Below are 17,812 nucleotides of genomic sequence, written 5' to 3'. Positions count from 1 at the left end.
CGCTAACAGCTAGCCAGGGAACCGAGCGGTCTCAATATCAAACACCGTCTCGGTGTGTTCACCCGGGCCAGCTCTCGAGCCTGAAGCCCTTTCAGAGTGGATGCGAGTCCAGATCCATGGTCTTCCACGGGACTCTCTCCGCTGAGAGGGCGGTCTGATGAACTTGAAGCTCGACCTCGAGAAGCAGAGTCCGCTTTGGGGGCGTAGGTTGGTGATCATTACCAGGGCCAGGTCCGCTTGTGCTTGCTGTCAAGAGCTACCGCGATGTGGCCAAGCAACACGTGCGACTCTGACATGAAGAAATAACAGTTTCGACCCGCTGTGCGCGCCGCGAATTTCATGACGCCATTCGTCTCTGCCGAGAACGAACCCTCCTTCAGGTCATGTTCTGGAATAATTACCAACGCCTGATCCTCATCCCTAAAATCCCCTCATCGCTGTATAATTAAGCTACCCAAAACAGAGAAACCTAATCATCCCATAATTAATCACCATCCGGTCACGGCATCTCTTCGAATCATTCAACCAGCGGCTCAACACGTCGGTTGTCAACCGTCTTCGCCGGCTTGATGTACTGGGCGATCCGCTGCGTGAGGCTGGCCTGTCTGCGCAGCGTTGGCGGGGGCGGAGCCTTGTGCTCGGGAATGGGAATGAACCCGCCAGTGGCACCGTGGGGCGCAGTCGGCTGCGGAGACCCTGGTGGCCAGGACTGCTGCACGGGTGCGAGTTGGGGGCGAGAAGATGACAGCCTCTTCTTGCTCGTGGCGTTCTCGGCTAACGTTACCGGGGTTCCGCTGGCGGTCGAGCCCTGCGCCCGGCTGGGGCGGCGCTGGACCTGGTCCTGCCTCTGGGGTCGCTGCTCCGGCCCGTTGGCGCTGCTAGTGGCATGACGATGGCGACTGCTGTTCTTGCGGGGTGGTACCGACTCGCCGCTGCCTCTCTCTACGGACCTTCCGGCCGACGAGGACACCGCCGCGGTTGCGAATTGCTGATGAGGGTTCGGTCTCACCCGGTTGGTCGAGGGGGCGGCGGTGGCCCGCTGGGTAATGCTCTGCAGGATCTGTTCGCGCCACTTGCGGTCTTCGGCCTCGGCGCGGGCGATAAATAGCTCATAGTCCGAAAGGGGCTCAGACGGAGGAGCGGGATCATGATCCCCTTGGGCTCGTGCTTCTTTAGGAACTAATACTGGGGGCTGGGTGTTGACTGGGACGCGCGCGGCGGTGTTTGCTGATGGATAAGAGTATTCTGTCGGTGTGTCGGGGTGGTGGTTTGCCCCAGGCCGAGAATGCCGTCTTGGTGATTGCTCCTCCTCCTCCTCCTCCTCCTCCCCGCGTACGCCACCCTGGCTCGGTCGCCTATGGTCTGGCGGAAATCGGTGCCCAGAACGGCTCAGGGGCGATACTGCCAGACGCGAGAAATCGGCAGCGGCATGTGTGGGAGTGTATACAAACCGCGGTTTGGGTTCCTCAGTGACAATTTCCAATGGCTGGGGGGGTTTCTGCCATGCCTTCAGACGGTCGCGGAAGCTGGCTTTCTTTTTGAGCTGGGATTGCGGGGTGCCGCTTGGCATCTTTTCTGCACCTTGGTGCTACTGTTCGGCTCGGGCTGATTGATTCACTGCAGTCTGCTGCGGCCGGGATGCTCCTGGCGTCCGCTAGTGATTACAGCAAAAACCAGATTGCCAGGTCGTCTGAAAACCCAAAATGCAAAGGGTGTCGTCGTTTTCGCTCAACATCAGGTCACTTGGGGGCAATCGTTCCTCCGGATGTTTCTCCGGTTGAAGTGTGTGTTCGTCCGAGGTGCTCTCCGTTCGGTGCAGGAACCGTCCAATGACGCCTGGGGGATCGATCGCGAAAGCGGGCTACTAATAAGTGCCGCTGTGCCACGGCAGCAGTGTCGAATGCCGACCTTGGAACCCTTGCGTGAGGCCCAACCAGTCCAGAACCAGGCGAATGCCGCCGCGTGGATGTGTCCCTGCAGCGGCACTGCATCCTTGTCTTGAATCGGGAGTGTCTGTATGGTATGTGGTACAGAATGTACTAATTACAGGTTCTGTTTCTCATGCATTAGCCATGCTCGCTAACCTGCTCGAAAATCGCCACCTCGACCACCCAACTCTGTTCAAGTTACCTTTTTTTTCTCTCATCAAAATATCGTAGAGGCAGACGAAGGATATCCTGAGTAGATCTTGGAGTTCCGCGATTCTAATGACACTCTGCTATGTGATGTGCGGCGTCCTTACCAAACCAGGGCTGGGGTTTCGGGGTCCAGGGTCGGTGCGATCACGAGATGGTATTTGTTAGCTGGAATACCTACGCAGTAGATGGTTAAAAAACAAGCAACGGATGCACACCTGAGAAATGCGAGCTTGTGTGGGGTAAGACGCCGTTTTGGGATTAGGCTGCACTGCACTGGACAGCGGGAGAAAGATAGTGATTCGTGAGATTAACCCTTCCGGCGCCGCGAGTCGGCCGAGACATGCCTATTAACCATAAGCCATTAGCCTCTCCCGGTCTGTTACATACCTACGGATAAATACCAGGTGTTTTGGTTTCGGTTTACGATGTACTGTAGCGTGTAGTAATTACACGTGTAGCGTATCCCACGGCATACTTTTAGTGTTGTCGATGCACGTTGGTGCTGCAAAGCTGACATGGTTGCGGAGATCGTCAGGTGGGTCCCAGAGATGCCCCAGGTGCCGCTCTCGTCAGTGGTGCCACCTAAATTCGACGTATTTCATTCCGTATATGAATCCGTATTTGCGTGTCATGTAAATAGGTACCTTGCATCCTTGACTTCTTCCCTCCTCGTGTTCAAGTTCCATCCTTTCGGGCAACGAGAGATGGATCAATCATCATTATTCCCATGGACATCTATTATGCGCACCAGACTCCGGGGATGTATGCATGTTATCCGTGCATGTATTAATCCGTACATGCCTTAGTCAGGACATCACCAAGTCGTCATCTGAATAGAAACGCTTCAACCGCCTGGTGGTTGCCGTAAGTGTGAACCAAGAGACAGCATTTGATAACCACGGTGAAGGCATTCATTGGAGAGCATTGTTGACGTGAGCGACTTGTTCTGTAGAGATATCAACTCAAATGGATCCTCTAACTCGACGTGACGTTCTCGATTCGGATCCCCTGGTTGTCTGTCAGACCCTAATGCAAATCCGAACATTATTATACCACTTATTCGAATGTGAAACGTTGTGCCAATGTTTATTTGGCTTGGAGAATCCGTATGTAATACCACATTTTGGGCGGCACTGCAGAGAGGACCGCGGAAAGCTCAGCTGAGGTCCAGCCTAATTATGTAATTAGGTATCATTGCCAATCTGTCCGGATAAGCTCTGAGAAAGTGCAGAGATCTAAAAGATTACCTATAAGCACGGCATCGGCTATATTAGATGACGATATCACTGAACACCCACTATAGTGGAAGAAGTTGCACATGGGTAGAGACACTGCATATGGGGTATAGAATATTGAGCGTCTAATCTGATGCTAGTGGTGTTTTCTGTGAGGATGGTCGTAGTGTGGGGAAAGTGGGTGGCTGATATCCTCCATCAGTTGACAATCAGGCATGGATGTTGCCTTAATTAATGTTGGTTTCAAATGCTCCAACTTGCAGTTCTGATCCAGGTCATCTCCTAACCAACCAAGTTTTTGCAATCTTCGCAGCATTCTCTCGGAGATTCCGACACCGTGCAATTGTCAATCATGGCTTGCAGCTCCGGTTGTTGTGGGAAGCCGGCTTCACCTCCTCCTCCCGAGCAGCCCAACTCCAACCCCGCCTCCACTCCGGACCAGGATGATGGGTACAGCTGCTGCGACGGCGCGAACACGATAGCCGGCGAGAACTCCGACCAGCCCGGCATTGCTGGCGCCGCGCGTGATGAGCCTATCGAGGAGGACGACTGCTGCGCTCCCAAGCCCTCAGCGCCCGGCTGCAACAACAAGGGCTGCTGCTCTGCGCCTGCGCCTGCGCCTGCGCCGAAGCCGTCGCGACCCGAAGAAATACACACGTCCAGCTGCTGCGAGGACAAACCAGCTCCCTGCTGCGACCAGTCCTGCCTCGATCGCCTCGCACTGCGCGAATGCGAGAAGTACGCGTGCGGCCTTACAGCCGACAGTAAGCTCTCCACCGCCTCAATTCCCCTTCCTTTGTTCCCCTCCGCACGTGTTGATTGGGTGATTGACATGTCTTGCAGGTTCGACTATCTCCACCTGCGGCCGAGCGAAGGACGGCAAGCCGTGTGCCGAGCATGCGAACAAGGCCCGCCTGACGTACGCAGAGAGACTCGAGGCTTTCGGCTGTATCTGCCGTGCCCTGATCGCCCTCGGACAAGAGTCTTGCTGCCTGCCTTCTCGCCGTCCGCCCACCGGCAGCGCTCGCCGCCGCCGCTCTAAGGAGTCAGCGTTGCGTTCCCGCACATCTGCCGATTCGTGCTGCGTTGCTAGCGGCGCGGATGCAGCCTGTTGCTCCACCAAGAAGCGACCGGGCTCAAGGAAAAAGAATGAATGTCGCAGCTCCTCCGATGGGACGGAGGCTGCCGCTCCTGAGCCTCCTAGAATCGCGGGCTCTTGCGCTGATTCCTGCTGCGCCGAAGTGCGACCGGTCAGTCACGTCAATGAGGTGAAGGAATTCCTTTCGGACGTAGCGAACGCCACCACCGATCTCGAGAAGGCTTTCGCACGAAATGAAAAGGAACACGTCATTCTCAGCATTTCTGGTATGACGTGCACCGGTTGTGAGACAAAACTAGTCCGGACCCTCGGCGTCCATCCGGCGGTCAGGAATCTGAAGACCAGTTTGGTCCTTTCTCGCGCCGAGTTTGACGTGATTGGTGCTGCTTCTGTGGTCGACGTCATGAAGCATCTCGAGAGAACGACCGAGTTTAAGTGCGAGAGGGTCAAAAACAAAGGCTCAAGCCTCGATATCCTCGCTCCGGATGGCGATGCGGCTGCTTTCATCAACCGACCTTGGCCGGACGGGGTTACCGAAGTCAGACTCGTGGACAAGAAGACCGTCAATGTCAGCTTCGACCCCAAGATCATTGGAGCTCGGGATCTCGTTCGACACGGTTGGGCCGACGGCCAGGTCAATCTCGCGCCGCCCCGCCCCGACCTCACGCTCGAAGCAGGCAGTAGGCACGTTCGTCATGTCGGCTACATGACCTTACTCTCCGCGTGCCTTACTGTCCCTGTTCTGGTTATGGCTTGGGCTCCGCTTCCTGAACGCGACATCGCGTACGACTCAGCATCCTTGGTATTGGCGACGATCGTTCAGTTCGTCATCGCGGGACCCTTTTACCCGAAGGCCCTCAAGAGTTTCATATTCTCAAGAATCATTGAAATGGACTTGCTCATTGTTTTGAGCACTAGCACGGCTTACATATTCTCGGTGGTCTCGTTCGCCTACCTTGTATCGGGCCGGCCACTGCCGACGGGCGAATTCTTCGAAACGAGCACCCTGCTGGTCACCCTGATCATGGTCGGCCGATGGGTCGCTGCCTTGGCCCGTCAAAAAGCCGTGAAGTCCATCTCCGTACGATCTCTGCAGACCCCTACCGCCCTTCTCGTGAACGACGATGGAGAGGAAACGGAGATCGACGCCCGCCTCCTTCAGTATGGGGATGTTTTTAAGGTCGTTCCTGATTCGAGAATCCCTACCGATGGCACGGTAGTTTCAGGCTCATCCGAAGCAGACGAGTCCATGATCACCGGTGAGTCCAGGGCGGTGGAGAAACACGCCAAATCTCCAGTCATAGCCGGATCGGTGAACGGATCGGGCACGCTGCGCGTTCGGGTGACGCGACTCCCTGGCGACAATACTATCAGTACCATCGCCGGCATGGTCGACGAGGCAAAGTTATCCAAGCCAAAAATCCAGGACCTCGCAGACCGTGTTGCGAGCTACTTTGTCCCGGTTGTCGTTGCCCTGACGATTATCACGTTGGTTGTCTGGATTGCCATCGGCGTTGCTGTTCGCCAACAACCGGGAAAGGAGGCTACGATTCGAGCAATCACCTACGCAATCGCAGTCCTGATCGTGTCTTGCCCCTGTGCTATTGGCCTTGCGGTCCCTATGGTCATCGTCATTGCGAGCGGTGTTGCCGCCGAGCGAGGTGTCATTTTCAAATCGGCGGTGAGCATCGAGGTCGCCCATAGGACGTCTCATGTTATTCTCGACAAAACCGGCACGATCACCGAAGGCAAGCCATCAGTGGCTCGAGAGTGGTATGCGGAAGGTAACCAAGACACCACCAAGTCACTACTTCTCGGCCTGGTAGGGAGCATCAAACACCCCGTCTCTGCTGCCGTAGCAACCCACCTAAAGACGCAAGGCGTGTCTCCCTCGCTGGTATCTGAGCCGAAGACCCTGACAGGAAGGGGTGTCGAAGGCGTTGTCGAGGGGTCTGGCTCGCTCCTTCGGGCGGGTAATTCACGGTGGCTCAACCTCGATTCCGATCCAGAAGTCCAGTCGGTTTTGTCGCAAGGATACACGGCATTCTGCTTCACCATCGCCGGTTCTGTTGCCGCAATCTTTGGTCTCCAAGACTCGATTCGACCAGACGCCGCTTCTACGGTCAAGACCTTGCTCGAACGTGGCATATCGGTCCACATCATCTCGGGCGACGACGACGGTGCCGTGCGCTCCGTAGGCGCACAGTTGGGCATTGCCGAGACCAACCTCCGATCTCGCTGTACCCCCTCTGACAAGCAAGCATACATTAAAGGGCTTCTTGAAGGCACCCTCTCCCCGAATCAAACCAAAAAGCGCAAGAAGCCAGTCGTTCTGTTTTGCGGCGATGGTACCAATGACGCGATTGCGCTAGCCCAGGCCACCATCGGCGTGCACATGAACGAGGGGGGGACCGACGTCGCCAACTCGGCGGCTGACGTCGTCCTCATGCGCCCCAAGCTCGCCGGTATCCTCACCATCCTCGCCGTGAGCGAGAAGTCGACTCGAAGGATCGCCTTCAACTTCGGCTGGAGCTTTGTCTACAACCTCTTTGCCATCCTGCTCGCCGCCGGCGCGTTTGTCCACGCCAGGATCCCGCCCGAGTTTGCCGGCTTGGGCGAGCTAGTCAGTGTCTTGCCTGTCATCGCTGCTGCCGTGATGCTACGCTGGTCCAAGATCTGACCAGCAATTGGTTGCGTGGTTGGCTTAGAGCGCTACAGACTATTAATAGACCCTGGAGTGCGTACTGGAAACGGGGTTCCTAGGGTGTGTTGTGTACGGGAATGATTCAGAAGCGTCCATCTCCATCTGGTAAGGATAGCCTCTCGTAATATGGCTCATCCGGAAGAGGCCGTACGGGGAATATTGGCTTCAACATTCGCACTAAAATGTTTCCACCAACACGGAGGAGAGTCTGGCCGAGGAGACTGCTCCTCCACATGCACATTGGGCGGGCAACCTTCGCCGGAGATGCCGTAGTTCAAATTGGATTTCGTCTCCTCTAGTCGCCATTCCTGATGCCCCTGCTCTCCCGTTTCTGATTTCATTTTCACGAACATATCCCACCATGTGACCATGCATGAACTAGTGGATGGATAAGCCAAGAGACGGTTAACGAACCGTGGCGCTCGTGCCATTGGTCTAATCACCACACGAGCTTCTGGAGAGAACAAAGCAGGTTTTCAGATTTGGAAAAGCCCAGCTGGATGATAAACCCACTACAGAGCCATCACTGTGCCGATATCACCTGAGAAAAGAACAGGGTAGCCTTAGAAACGGAGGTGGCCCGATCTAAGCTGGGCAGAAGTTTCGGTTCACGATTCAATCTTTCATTTTCTTGAGATATTACGAAAGGGTCCATTAGAACCGGATGGGAGAATTCCAAGTTGGCCGCACTTAACCGGTAGGTATCGGCTAGAGGAGTTCGGGAGTGCGAAGGAGGTGGAGGATTTCCTCTTGAACTGTCGAGACGCGAACAAGTGCTGACCACGTCGAGGATTGTGGAGGTGGTGGTGTGGCTGCACCGTTCCAGAGACTTGGAACTAATTAACGCTTTCTTCTCTTCCACCCCCCCCTCCCTTTCCCTTTTCTACTCCATGAGACCGTTGCAGGCAGAAATTTCAATACAAAAGTTCTTTCAAAGTAAATATCAGCGAATCACCGGAAATGTGGCGTTCTCCAATACGAGATTCGACCCGCCGGCTTGGTATCCTTTTGGCCAATTACCGCCCTTGGAACGCCGCGTCGTCCTGTCGTCCTGCCCCGGTCCCTTTGCGCTGTCACTCCACGGCACTTTTCATCGCCGGAGCTAACGGTTGTGTAGCGAACCCAACCGCAAATATGGACTCAAAACCATCGTCACCGGCTGTTCTCATCCAGGTTAGCGAGAGAGATGGTTGATAGAATAGATTGCTTGCCCTTCCAGACTTCCTGGGATAAGATGAGCCGTCCGCCCCAGATCAGGAGCCACGGAACCCTTCTCCAAACGAAATCGTCACACTCAGGTTTAATTAACGTTTAACTTGACACTCGTTCATATCATATATCATCAAGATGCACTCGCTTGTAATCCTGCTTATCGTGGGAGCCGGGCTGTAAGTGTCGCCCGTTAACCGGCCAGCACGTGTCAAATCAGCCTCGCTGACCTCGCTCTCACAGCATTGCGCCCGCCGTCGCTACCGGAGACCACCATACCACCAAACCTCCCTCGCACACGAGCGGCTGTCCTACCCTCACCGTTACCACGGACCTGTGCCGCACCTGTGGCTACCTCTACCCATCGTGCTCCGTGGTGAGCACGGTGACACGAAGCTTCGACTGCCCAAATCCGCCGGCGAGGTCCTACACGGCTTTCCCTTGCCATGAGCCGTGCCGGAGCATTGGGTGTCCAACCAGTTATTCGATCGTGGAGCCGACCGGGTGCGAGTCGTCCGCTTCCACCTCGCCCTCCAGCACCAGCACCAGCACCAGCAGCAGTAGCAGCACCAGCTGCAGCGCGACCTCCTCCTCCTCCTCTTCGTCCGAAACCGAGGATTGCTCCTCCGCGACGGTGACCAGCTCCCACAGCCACACCAAGTCCCACAGCCATACCAAGTCCCATAGTCACAGCAGCTCCAGCAGCGAGCCCCCGTGCAACACCACATCCACATCCACATCCACATCCACAAGCACCTGCACCAGCGAGCCGCCGGGCGAGACTAGCACGACCAGCTCTGAGCCGTCAACGAGTCACTCCCACCCGCACTCCCCTCCCCACTCATCCTCTCAGCCACCCACGTCGACCTCCTCGCCCCCGCCTCCTCCGCCTTCAACCTCGGCTCCGCCCACGAGCGGCGGTGGCGGGGAGGGTGTGCCGTCTTCTTCTTCCCTGCCGCCGCCGCCGCCCACCAGCAGCATCGCCACGGCCGGCGGCAACGGCAGGGCGAGACCGTTCCGGCTCTGGTAAGCATCCGCTGATCGGTCTCTGGCCCTGCTCTCCGTGGGGACAACCCGTAGGCAGACCTTTGGGGGTGAGGTGACGGGGAGCGATGACGGCGTGTTGGAATCGGGACCCGAAGCGGGCGGTGGGTCCCTTGCTTGACCGGCGAGTCGTCAACCGGTTTTTATTATTATTATTATTTTTTTTTTTCGTTTTCTTCCTTCTCTTTTTTTCGCTCTAAAAACGCTTTCGCCGATTCTTTTTGTTCTCGCGTTGAGCTAGGCGACTGGGGCAATCAACCTTCCAGGTTGAACTACGGATTAATCCGTACACTACTCCGTAAACCAAATGAAATTGGCTGCGTTATCGGTGTGGCCCGAGTTGCTGATGGCAAGGGTACAGTACCGTACTGTACAGTACACTACTGGCACGATTTCCTCACAGGGAGCGGTCCAGGGCTTATTCTCCTGCGCTCGTTCGTACTGGGGTAGCAATGCTAGTAGTTACGTGGTTCGTGCCACTTAAGTAAGGTTGTCTGATGTGCAGGATCATCGTTTCTGTTGTGGGTTTCATTCCACGTTAGTGACCAGCGAGCGTCCCGAGGAGAAAAAGAAAGAAAACAAGTTCCAGAACACGAAGCGGCGATGGAAGGTGGAACAACAAGGCAGCCCTAGTTATACCCCACCTTTACCCGTCCCGCGGCGGCCCCGCAGGTTTCTTGATGCATCTATCCTTCCTCTCCGATCTTTCATCGCTGGCAACTTCAAACCTTCATTTCTCGACATTGGCCCATCACACATCTACAGGCCTCCCCAAAAAAATAATGGCGTCCGCGCTCACCCGCTACAAGCTCGTTTTTACTGTGCCGCCCGCTGCCCTCGAGGCGTGCAAGGCAGCCATCTTCGCCGCCGGGGCTGGGCGATACCCCGGCTCAGGCAACTACACCGAGTGCTGCTTTACCGTGCTCGGCACCGGGCAATTCCGGCCGGGCGACGCGGCTAACCCACATATCGGCAAGGTCGGTGAGCTGGAGCACGTCGAGGAAGCGAGAGTCGAGACGCTGTGCGTCGGCGAGGAGGTTGCTCGCAACGCGGTCTCCGCGCTGAAGAAGTGAGTTGGCCTTGGCAGTCTTGGTCTGGAGCTCGCGCGCGAGAGAGAGCATTGGAAGGCTGACGATCGCACAACCACACAGGGCACATCCGTATGAGGAACCTGCATATGAGGTGTATAAGCTGGAGGACTTTTGAGCCAGCGGCGTGACAAAAAGTCCAGAGAGCATGGGCCATCATTGAAATGGAGCCGTCCTGGGCCAGAAATGGCCATGATTTATGCGCAACCTGACGTGATTACCACATGCAACAAGGTCCAAAGAACGCCGTTCTTTTTTTTTTTTAAAGTTTACAATTTCTTTTTTGGGGGGGGTTCCCTGTGCTTGCTTCATCTAGCGCTGTTCTCCGCAGTTTCTCGAGGTCATCCGTCCTTATCAGTAGCTGTCGACGACGACGACGACGACGACGACGACGCGATTTCCGAAAAGAGAAGCGAGCAAAGTCCGATGGTGATTGACTCCGATATTAGGCTAGAGATCATCGGAACCAGCCGCATCCAGACCGCCGCTCATTCGTTGCTTCAAGCCACGGACATGGTGGTGATCAACTCGAGCAAATTGGGACGGCGCGGCCAAGACCTCAAAGAGATCAATGCGCCGGCTGGACATTGTTCCGCCATGGCCGCTGCCGAGCGGACAGCGCACCTCATCGGCCCCAATCCGTCGCCTTTTGCCGCCCGTTCCCTCCCGCTAAGTTGGGAATGTTTGGGAAAGAAAGGGGGGAAAAGTAAAAGAAAAAAAAGAACAAAAAAGAATTACATCAGTGCTACCTCCAGTACATTGTATCATGAGTGGTTGCGCGGGCTGCAGCATCTAGGCACTGTTGCAATTGAAGCTGTCACACCGCGGTCAGCGACCGGCAGTCCCGGGCCACATTTCGACATGGCATCGCCGTCGTTGTTCTCGTCGTCGCACACCCTCAACGCCTTACCAATAGAGCTACTTGTTTTTGTCATCAACGACCTGGATCGTGTCGAGGATATCGCGGCCCTCGCGCTCACAAATCGGCGACTCTACGGCATCGCGAACCCACTCCTTTACAAGCGCGCAGCCCTGTGCTGCGACGGACGGCCAGTAGCATGGGCCGCAAACCACGGCTTGGTGTCGACGCTGCGAATGGCGCTGGCCGCCGGCTGCGATCCCAACCAAGAGTTCAGTGAAGAGGTGCCCGCGGAGGAGTGGAAGAGAGCCGCCGCCGCCGCCCGGGCCGATGCGGTCGCGGGCAGACCCAAGGCGCGATGGGCCACGTGGGACTGGGGGAAGGGACCGACCATCAGCCGTATTCCATGGTCTCCCGGCCCCGGCGCCGAGATCGACCATGCCGATATCCCCTCCAGCATATCCACTGTCGGCCCCTCGACACAGGCCCCGAGTTCTTCGGACCTCGACTCGGTGGTCTCGTCCGAGGATGACCAAGATCTGTCGCAGCCAAGTGATGCGTCCTCCGTCACAGAGCCGTCACCATCACCAACCCCGGACACGGTGGAACGCTCGTACAATGCGGTCCACCTCGCCGCCCGTGGCGGCCACAACGAAGTCCTCAGGATCCTCTTGTCCAAGGGGGCCGCGGTCAACGTCGGGTCCCGCCACTTTTGCGCATGCACCCCGCAATATGGCCTGCTGAACGCGCTGGAAAGTCCCGACCCGGACGCCGACGATCCCAGGTGGACACCCCTCCACGTCGCCATCTGCCACTCGCACACCGACACCGCCAAGCTGCTCCTCTCGAGCGGCGCATCCATCAAGATGGAGGCGACAAGCGACGGGACGATCTCTGGACCGGGAGATTCGGGGGATATGCCAGGTGCCGACGGCTACGGGTCGACGGCACTGCACCATGCCGCGGGCATGGGCCTGACCGATCTGGTGCGCCACATCCTCGACAACAAGATCCAGACCGATGTCGACGCCAAGGACGACCGCACCACCACGCCCTTCTACCACGCCTACGCCAACCGCCGCTGGGACAGCACCGTGCCCCTCCTCCTGGAGCGCGGCGCCGACATCCACTGCGAGACCAAGATGTACATCCCCTACACGGCCATCACCCCGCTCGGCGAGGCCTGCCGACTCGGCGACTTCGACGTCGCCGACCGGCTGCTCGACCTCGGCGCGGACCCCCGGCGCGGGTTCATCGCCCTCATGAAGGGCGGCTGCCTCACGCCCCTGCACATGTGCTGCATGCGCTCGGCGCAGCCGGTGGGCGAGCCGGCCGAGAAAGGCGACGAAGACGAGACGCGGGGCCGCGCGCGCATGCACACGATCCATAAGCTGATCGCCAAGGGCGCCGCGCTCGACGCGCGCGACTGCTTCGGGGACACGCCGCAGTCGGCGGCGGAGAAGGCGCGCAACACGTTTGCGCTCGAGGCCCTCGCGCGGCTGAACATTTCAGGTGGTGCGGATTTGGAGGAGAAGGAGAGCCAGCAGACAAAAGCTGGCCGGGATGCTGCTGCCGGGTCAAAACCGGCCCGCACAGAAACGCCCGCGACGGCTGCTGCATCGGCTGCTGCATCGGGCCCATAGGTTGTCTTATCCTGGTATATGCGGAAAGAGTGTCCACAACCAACCAAATTATATAGTGCAGCTTGTCTCGCGCGGTTGTTCGGTACGAGGAAAGCTGTGAATAGTACAGCATCGGCCTGCTGCTGCATACACTCGAAACCGGTTCCTGAGCTAGCCGGTCGGTTCCAACGTATAGTCCAGTTCTTCTGTAGTAAAACACCACTTGATAAAAAAATTGTTGGAAAATGACAAGACACGGATTGCCACATGTGAGTGCGCAAAACAAGAACCTCCATTTTTTTGTTCTCCTTCTGGGTATCGATTAGCCCAAGCTGGCCTACCACCTCCTGCCTCTCCCCCTACCCCCTCTCCCGCCACCTCCACCGCCTCCCATCTGCTGCCCATAGCCGCCATATCCTTGGCCCTGCCCGTCGCCGAACCCTCCGCCAAAGCCCTGTCCCTGACCGCCTTGTCCCGGCCCGCCGGCACCTCCACCGCCGCCGCCAAACATGCCCGCCATGGCCCCCATATCCATCTGGCTCGGGTTCATCCCGCCGGCCATCATCTGCTGCATCATGGCCTGCATCTCGGGCGGCATGCCCTCCATGCCGGGCATCTGGCCGACCCCACCGGCGCCCGGCCCGATCCCGCCCCCGGGTTGCCCCGCCCCGGCGCCGCCCGGTCCCACGGGCCCGCCCGGCACCGCCGGCGGCGGCAGCCCGAGGCCGCCCATCATCATCATGTTGGTCATGTCCTCGATCATCTTCTTGTTGCTGGCCGCGATCGCCTCGGGGTTGTACTCGCTCCGCAGGGTCTCCTGCTTCTGCGCGTACAGCGCCCACGTGAACTCGTCGAAGCCGTAGTTGAAGTAGTCCGACAGGTCGGTGCCCGGCTTGCGCCACGGCCTCTCGTGGTCCTCGGGGAGGTCCGTGTCGATGTTGACCTGCGTGAGCGGCTTGCCGGAGGGCTGGTGGATCGGGATCGCGTTGATGTCGAGCTTGGAGGTGGAGGCGGGGGCGGTGGTTTCTGTTGATGGAGCCGAGGTCTGCTGCGGCGATGCGGGTTTCCGAGTGGTGGTGGTTGTCGCTCCATCGGAGGTTGCCGTACGTTGAGGTATGTTCTTTATCTCGCTGTAGCGGGATTGACTAGACCGCCATGTTAGTCGGCTTCCTCCGTGTGACGACGGGAGCGCGGGGGTCTCGAGGCTCACGGTGGAGGGGCCGGGTTTGACCCGTCCTTTCGTTCTGTGATGATGTCGATATCCTGGGCTCTGATTAGCCAATTGATGGGGAAGAATGACGCGGCGTCGCAGTGCGTACAGAATCCTCATCCTCGTCCATCGCGCCCCCCTCGTCCTCCTCCTCGCCCGACTCTAGTTCTTCGTTTGCATCCTTCTTTGACACCGGGGCAGCTTCTGCTGGCGCTGGTTGTGACGGAGGTTGGGGCTCCTCTGGGGCGTAGAAATCATCTTCGTCATCAATATCCATGGTTTGATCAGTGCGGGTAAAAGAGTTTTCACTGGAAGGGTTGTGTTGCAGTTAATTTGTTAAGTGAAGTCGAGAGAGTTCCAAGTTACAGTGGATTGATTGAATGGCCCAGCTGAGCAGCTGCCGCTGTTGAATTCGCTTGGCTTTCCAGCTTTCCAAGTTTGTCGCAGAGGCCCCCGTTTTGGAAGGCGGTCAACTACCACCCATGCAACCCGGACCCGGGGCCAAGCTTCTGCAGCTCGCGCAGTGGGGCGGGAAAAGCAATTCGCGACCATCCAAAACACCGAGAGAGACTTGGGCAGCCGTGGCCTGCGAGGTTGCCATACACGCCACAGCCGCGTTCCAACGATTTGCGTTTTGCCAGCCCTTACTCTAAGAGGCCGTTAATATGGCTTTTGCACGGTCGGCCAGCGGCCCTGGTGGGCTCAGCATCAACACGGGCTCGTCCAATCTCTTGTAAGTCGGCAATGAAACCCAATGTTTCTCAAGTTAAGACACGCATATATGGAGCTGATGGACTGATTTGCACACAGTGGAACAGGCACCAGCCAAGCTCCAGCAGGAGGTGGACTCTTTGGCAGCGCGACTTCCCAGCCTGCCCAGACGGGTTCTTTGTTCGGAACGACCACTTCGCAACCGCAGCAGTCCGGATCCCTCTTTGGGTCGACAACAACCCAGACGCCCGCTTCGCAACCCCAACAAACCGGTGGCCTATTCGGCCAGACGACGACGGCGACTAGCCAACCCCAGCAGACAGGAGGTCTGTTCGGCTCTACTACTACGCAAAAACCGCAGCAGACAACTGGAGGCCTGTTTGGAAGCACGACGACATCGCAGCCAGCGCAAACGGGCGGCCTATTCGGTGGAACGACGACACAGACCACACAGCCGGCGCAAACGGGCGGTTTGTTTGGCAGTACGACGACGACACAGCAGCAACCGCAACCCCAGACGACGGGTGGGCTCTTTGGCAGTTCGACCGCGAATACTGGCGGCATGTTTGGGGCAAAACCGGCGACAACGAGCACAGGGACTGGCGGGCTCTTGTGAGTTGCCGAGGCCTGCTTCCCCGGATTAGGGTGCGTGGACTAATCATTCTTTTCAGTGGCCAACAAGGGCAGCAAACCCAGCAGCAACAGCAGCAACCAGCAAGCGGCCTGACGCTCGGCCAATCGACATCCCAACAGCAGGTCGTGCCCGGCGTGCGGATCGATTTGAGCAACATCAAGTCCACAACCCGCTTCAACGACTTGGAGGAATCCCTCCAGAAGGAGATTGCCCAGATCGACGAGGCCATCCAGAGGTGCATGAAGGATAAGGATGCCGTCGACGCCTTCCTTCCCTCGCACGGCGAGCAGCTGGCCGCCATCCCGACCGACGTCAGCTTCGTGACGCGCAAGTCCGAGGGCGCGCACAACGCGCTGTCCAGCGACATTCGCGCCATCAACCAGCTCCGTGAGCTGGTCAAGCAGGATGCCGACCACGCGCGCCTGTCGTTCAAGGCGATCGACAACCTCAAGTTGCCGACGCAGTACCACCAGGCCGGGCTGTGGTCGAACAGAGGGCAGCAGGTCGGGGGCGGGGGAGGCGCCGGCGCTGGCGGCGCGGTGGATGCTCAGAGCAACACGGATCTGATCAGCTACTTCTCGCGGACGGCGGATGAGATGGACGAGATGATGAAGAAGTTCGAGAAGAACCTGGGCGAGATCGAGGTACATCTGCACGGGGTGCAAGGAAGCATGCTGGAGCAGATGCAGCGGGTCGCGGCCCAGAACAAGAGTGCCGCCCAGGGAGGCGTCGACGAGAGGGTTGTTGAGCTCGCCGCCGTGCTGCGGGATTTCGAGGAGAGCATCCTCAAGGTTGCCGGGGTCGTGGGAGGTGTAAAGGAAGGCGTCACGGAACTGCAATTGAAGGATTTTATGGGCCATGGCAGCTGAGCGTCCGAGGCCGCAGCGGCTGGATTAATGGGACGGGGTGAGTATACAATAATGTAGCAGACGCAGAAGTAAAAGAAGGGCCATGGGGCGCCCATCCAACGTGTCTCATCTGTATCTTTGCATGCCGTAAGGACCAGGTTCACTAAACCCCCACAAAAATTGGTATCACTCTGCCATGCCTGGCCTTCAACCCCTACCTGTCTATCCCCGATATCTTTCGTCGACGGCCATGGAGTCGCAACGGCCGTTACCGTTAAACCTGTTGGTGAATAACTAGAAATAGCCCTCCCCGTCATCGCCACCTTCATCGTAGTCTTCGTCGTCCTGGTTCCCGTCGAAGTATTGTTCCGCGTTGTAGTCGTCGCCGGACTCATCTTCGTAGATATCATCCTCCTCCGCAACCCCGTCTTCATCATCCTCGCCATTGCCCTTCACCCAGTCGTCATCATCCTCGCCAGACAGGTAGGCTTCCTTGCCATCCTCATTCTGCTTCTCCACGGTATTGAGCAGTTCCAGCGCCTTGTCCAAGTTCGCGTTCGCGCCGCTGCCCACCTGCGGCATATCGGTAAGAAACAATTCTTCGGCCGTCTTGTACGAGGTGATACTGGACAAGCCAAGGGTTTTCGGTCCGACGCGCCGCCGCTTCGTCCCGGGCTCGTCGTCGCCATCCAGCGTACTGTGCAGTTCGGGCGGGAAAAACTCCTTTGCGAACGGCCGGGAGCCGAGGTCAGGTAATGTGCGGGGAAGCTTTTGAAACTTGTGCGAGTACATCGGCACGGCGGTGAACGGATCGACGGTGGCCTTGGTGACTTGCCCATAGCGCTTGTTGAGCTGGTCCTGGCCGTAGGTGCGCGCCGTAGCCGAAGCCTGTGTCCGACTGCGCGCTTGTGTGTAAAGGGGGCTGTCTTGGCATTGCTCGCGGAAGAGGAGAAAGAAGGAAACCTGCTTCTCTTCTTTCTTTGTGAGGGGGGGTGCTCTGGGGACGTCGTAGGGCTGTCGCAATGTAAGAGACGAGTTAGCAAGTCAGAACTGGACATTGTATGTCGTTAGGTTCACTTGCGGGAAACTGCTCCGAGGGCTTGCCGTCCAGGACGATATCTGAGTCCGTCGTCCAAGGCACGCTGTTTTGGGCGACAGCCCTTCTGCCGTTGGTCGGGGGGCCGCGCCCGCCTCGCCCACGCCCACCTCGGCCGCCCCGTCCAGACATTTTCGGGAGCCGATTGTGTCACGGTTTCACCTCATTGATGTGATTGTGTAATTCTCTTTGCGCAGACCTCGATGGGGTGCCGAAGTTTGATTCTTTTGTTAGTGATGGGCAAATGGTATGTATGTACGGATGTACAGTTGGATGGTAGGTCAGGCTTTGGCAAGGCCGCGCTTTCAGATGCCG

The 17,812-nt window shown here is 57.7% G+C and overlaps 6 protein-coding genes across 6 annotated transcripts; 3 read left to right on the top strand and 3 right to left on the bottom strand.

Annotated features, from left to right (window-relative positions):
- Window positions 1–337: 337 nt before the first annotated feature.
- P884DRAFT_88010 (uncharacterized protein) lies at window positions 338–1,654 on the bottom strand. Its single transcript, XM_069446140.1, has one exon. The coding sequence runs from the start codon at window positions 1,568–1,570 to the stop codon at window positions 518–520; it is 1,053 nt and encodes a 350-aa protein (XP_069293922.1). The 5' UTR covers window positions 1,571–1,654; the 3' UTR covers window positions 338–517.
- A 2,071-nt stretch (window positions 1,655–3,725) lies between these two features.
- Window positions 3,726–7,152, top strand: P884DRAFT_211048 (E1-E2 ATPase-domain-containing protein; the record flags this gene model as incomplete). Its single annotated transcript, XM_069439050.1, has 2 exons — window positions 3,726–4,137; window positions 4,217–7,152. 2 exons carry the CDS (start codon window positions 3,726–3,728, stop codon window positions 7,150–7,152), a joined length of 3,348 nt encoding a protein of 1,115 aa, XP_069293921.1.
- A 2,974-nt stretch (window positions 7,153–10,126) lies between these two features.
- Window positions 10,127–13,197, top strand: P884DRAFT_294895 (ankyrin repeat-containing domain protein). Its single transcript, XM_069444304.1, has 4 exons — window positions 10,127–10,498; window positions 10,752–10,765; window positions 10,834–11,223; window positions 11,350–13,197. Exons 1-4 carry the CDS (start codon window positions 10,212–10,214, stop codon window positions 13,017–13,019), a joined length of 2,361 nt encoding a protein of 786 aa, XP_069293920.1. The 5' UTR covers window positions 10,127–10,211; the 3' UTR covers window positions 13,020–13,197.
- Window positions 13,198–13,672: 475 nt separating this feature from the next.
- Window positions 13,673–14,437, bottom strand: P884DRAFT_231720 (Fip1 motif-domain-containing protein; the record flags this gene model as incomplete). The annotated part of the gene is made up of 3 exons (XM_069439831.1): window positions 14,318–14,437; window positions 14,209–14,261; window positions 13,673–14,143 (listed from the first exon to the last, which is right to left on the bottom strand). Coding segments are annotated over exons 1-3 (543 nt in total), but the record flags the coding sequence as incomplete, so codon positions are not given.
- A 436-nt stretch (window positions 14,438–14,873) lies between these two features.
- On the top strand, window positions 14,874–16,422 carry P884DRAFT_280736 (uncharacterized protein; the record flags this gene model as incomplete). Its single annotated transcript, XM_069443472.1, has 3 exons — window positions 14,874–14,941; window positions 15,019–15,531; window positions 15,591–16,422. 3 exons carry the CDS (start codon window positions 14,874–14,876, stop codon window positions 16,420–16,422), a joined length of 1,413 nt encoding a protein of 470 aa, XP_069293918.1.
- A 93-nt stretch (window positions 16,423–16,515) lies between these two features.
- P884DRAFT_287812 (DNA-directed RNA polymerase III, subunit Rpc31) lies at window positions 16,516–17,765 on the bottom strand. Its single transcript, XM_069443900.1, has 2 exons — window positions 17,483–17,765; window positions 16,516–17,415 (listed from the first exon to the last, which is right to left on the bottom strand). The coding sequence occupies exons 1-2, from the start codon at window positions 17,627–17,629 to the stop codon at window positions 16,696–16,698; spliced, it is 867 nt and encodes a 288-aa protein (XP_069293917.1). The 5' UTR covers window positions 17,630–17,765; the 3' UTR covers window positions 16,516–16,695.
- Between the last annotated feature and the right edge of the window lie 47 nt (window positions 17,766–17,812).

Source organism: Thermothelomyces heterothallicus (assembly GCF_042370625.1).
Source record: "Thermothelomyces heterothallicus CBS 202.75 unplaced genomic scaffold P884_scaffold_34, whole genome shotgun sequence".
NCBI lineage: Eukaryota > Fungi > Ascomycota > Sordariomycetes > Sordariales > Chaetomiaceae > Thermothelomyces > Thermothelomyces heterothallicus.
This window is presented reverse-complemented; position numbering and strand designations above follow the sequence as displayed.

Bases quoted from the DNA above. Each gene is read 5' to 3' on its own strand.
- P884DRAFT_88010 (XM_069446140.1), bottom strand. From the start codon at position 1,570: ATGCCAAGCGGCACCCCGCAATCCCAGCTCAAAAAGAAAGCCAGCTTC.
- P884DRAFT_287812 (XM_069443900.1), bottom strand. From the start codon at position 17,629: ATGTCTGGACGGGGCGGCCGAGGTGGGCGTGGGCGAGGCGGGCGCGGC. The intron at 17,416-17,482 runs GCAAGTGAACCT...ACATTGCGACAG, and splicing joins AGCCCTCGGAGCAGTTTCCC to CCCTACGACGTCCCCAGAGC.
- P884DRAFT_294895 (XM_069444304.1), top strand. From the start codon at position 10,212: ATGGCGTCCGCGCTCACCCGCTACAAGCTCGTTTTTACTGTGCCGCCC. The intron at 11,224-11,349 runs GTAAAAGAAAAA...CACCGCGGTCAG, and splicing joins GGGAAAGAAAGGGGGGAAAA to CGACCGGCAGTCCCGGGCCA.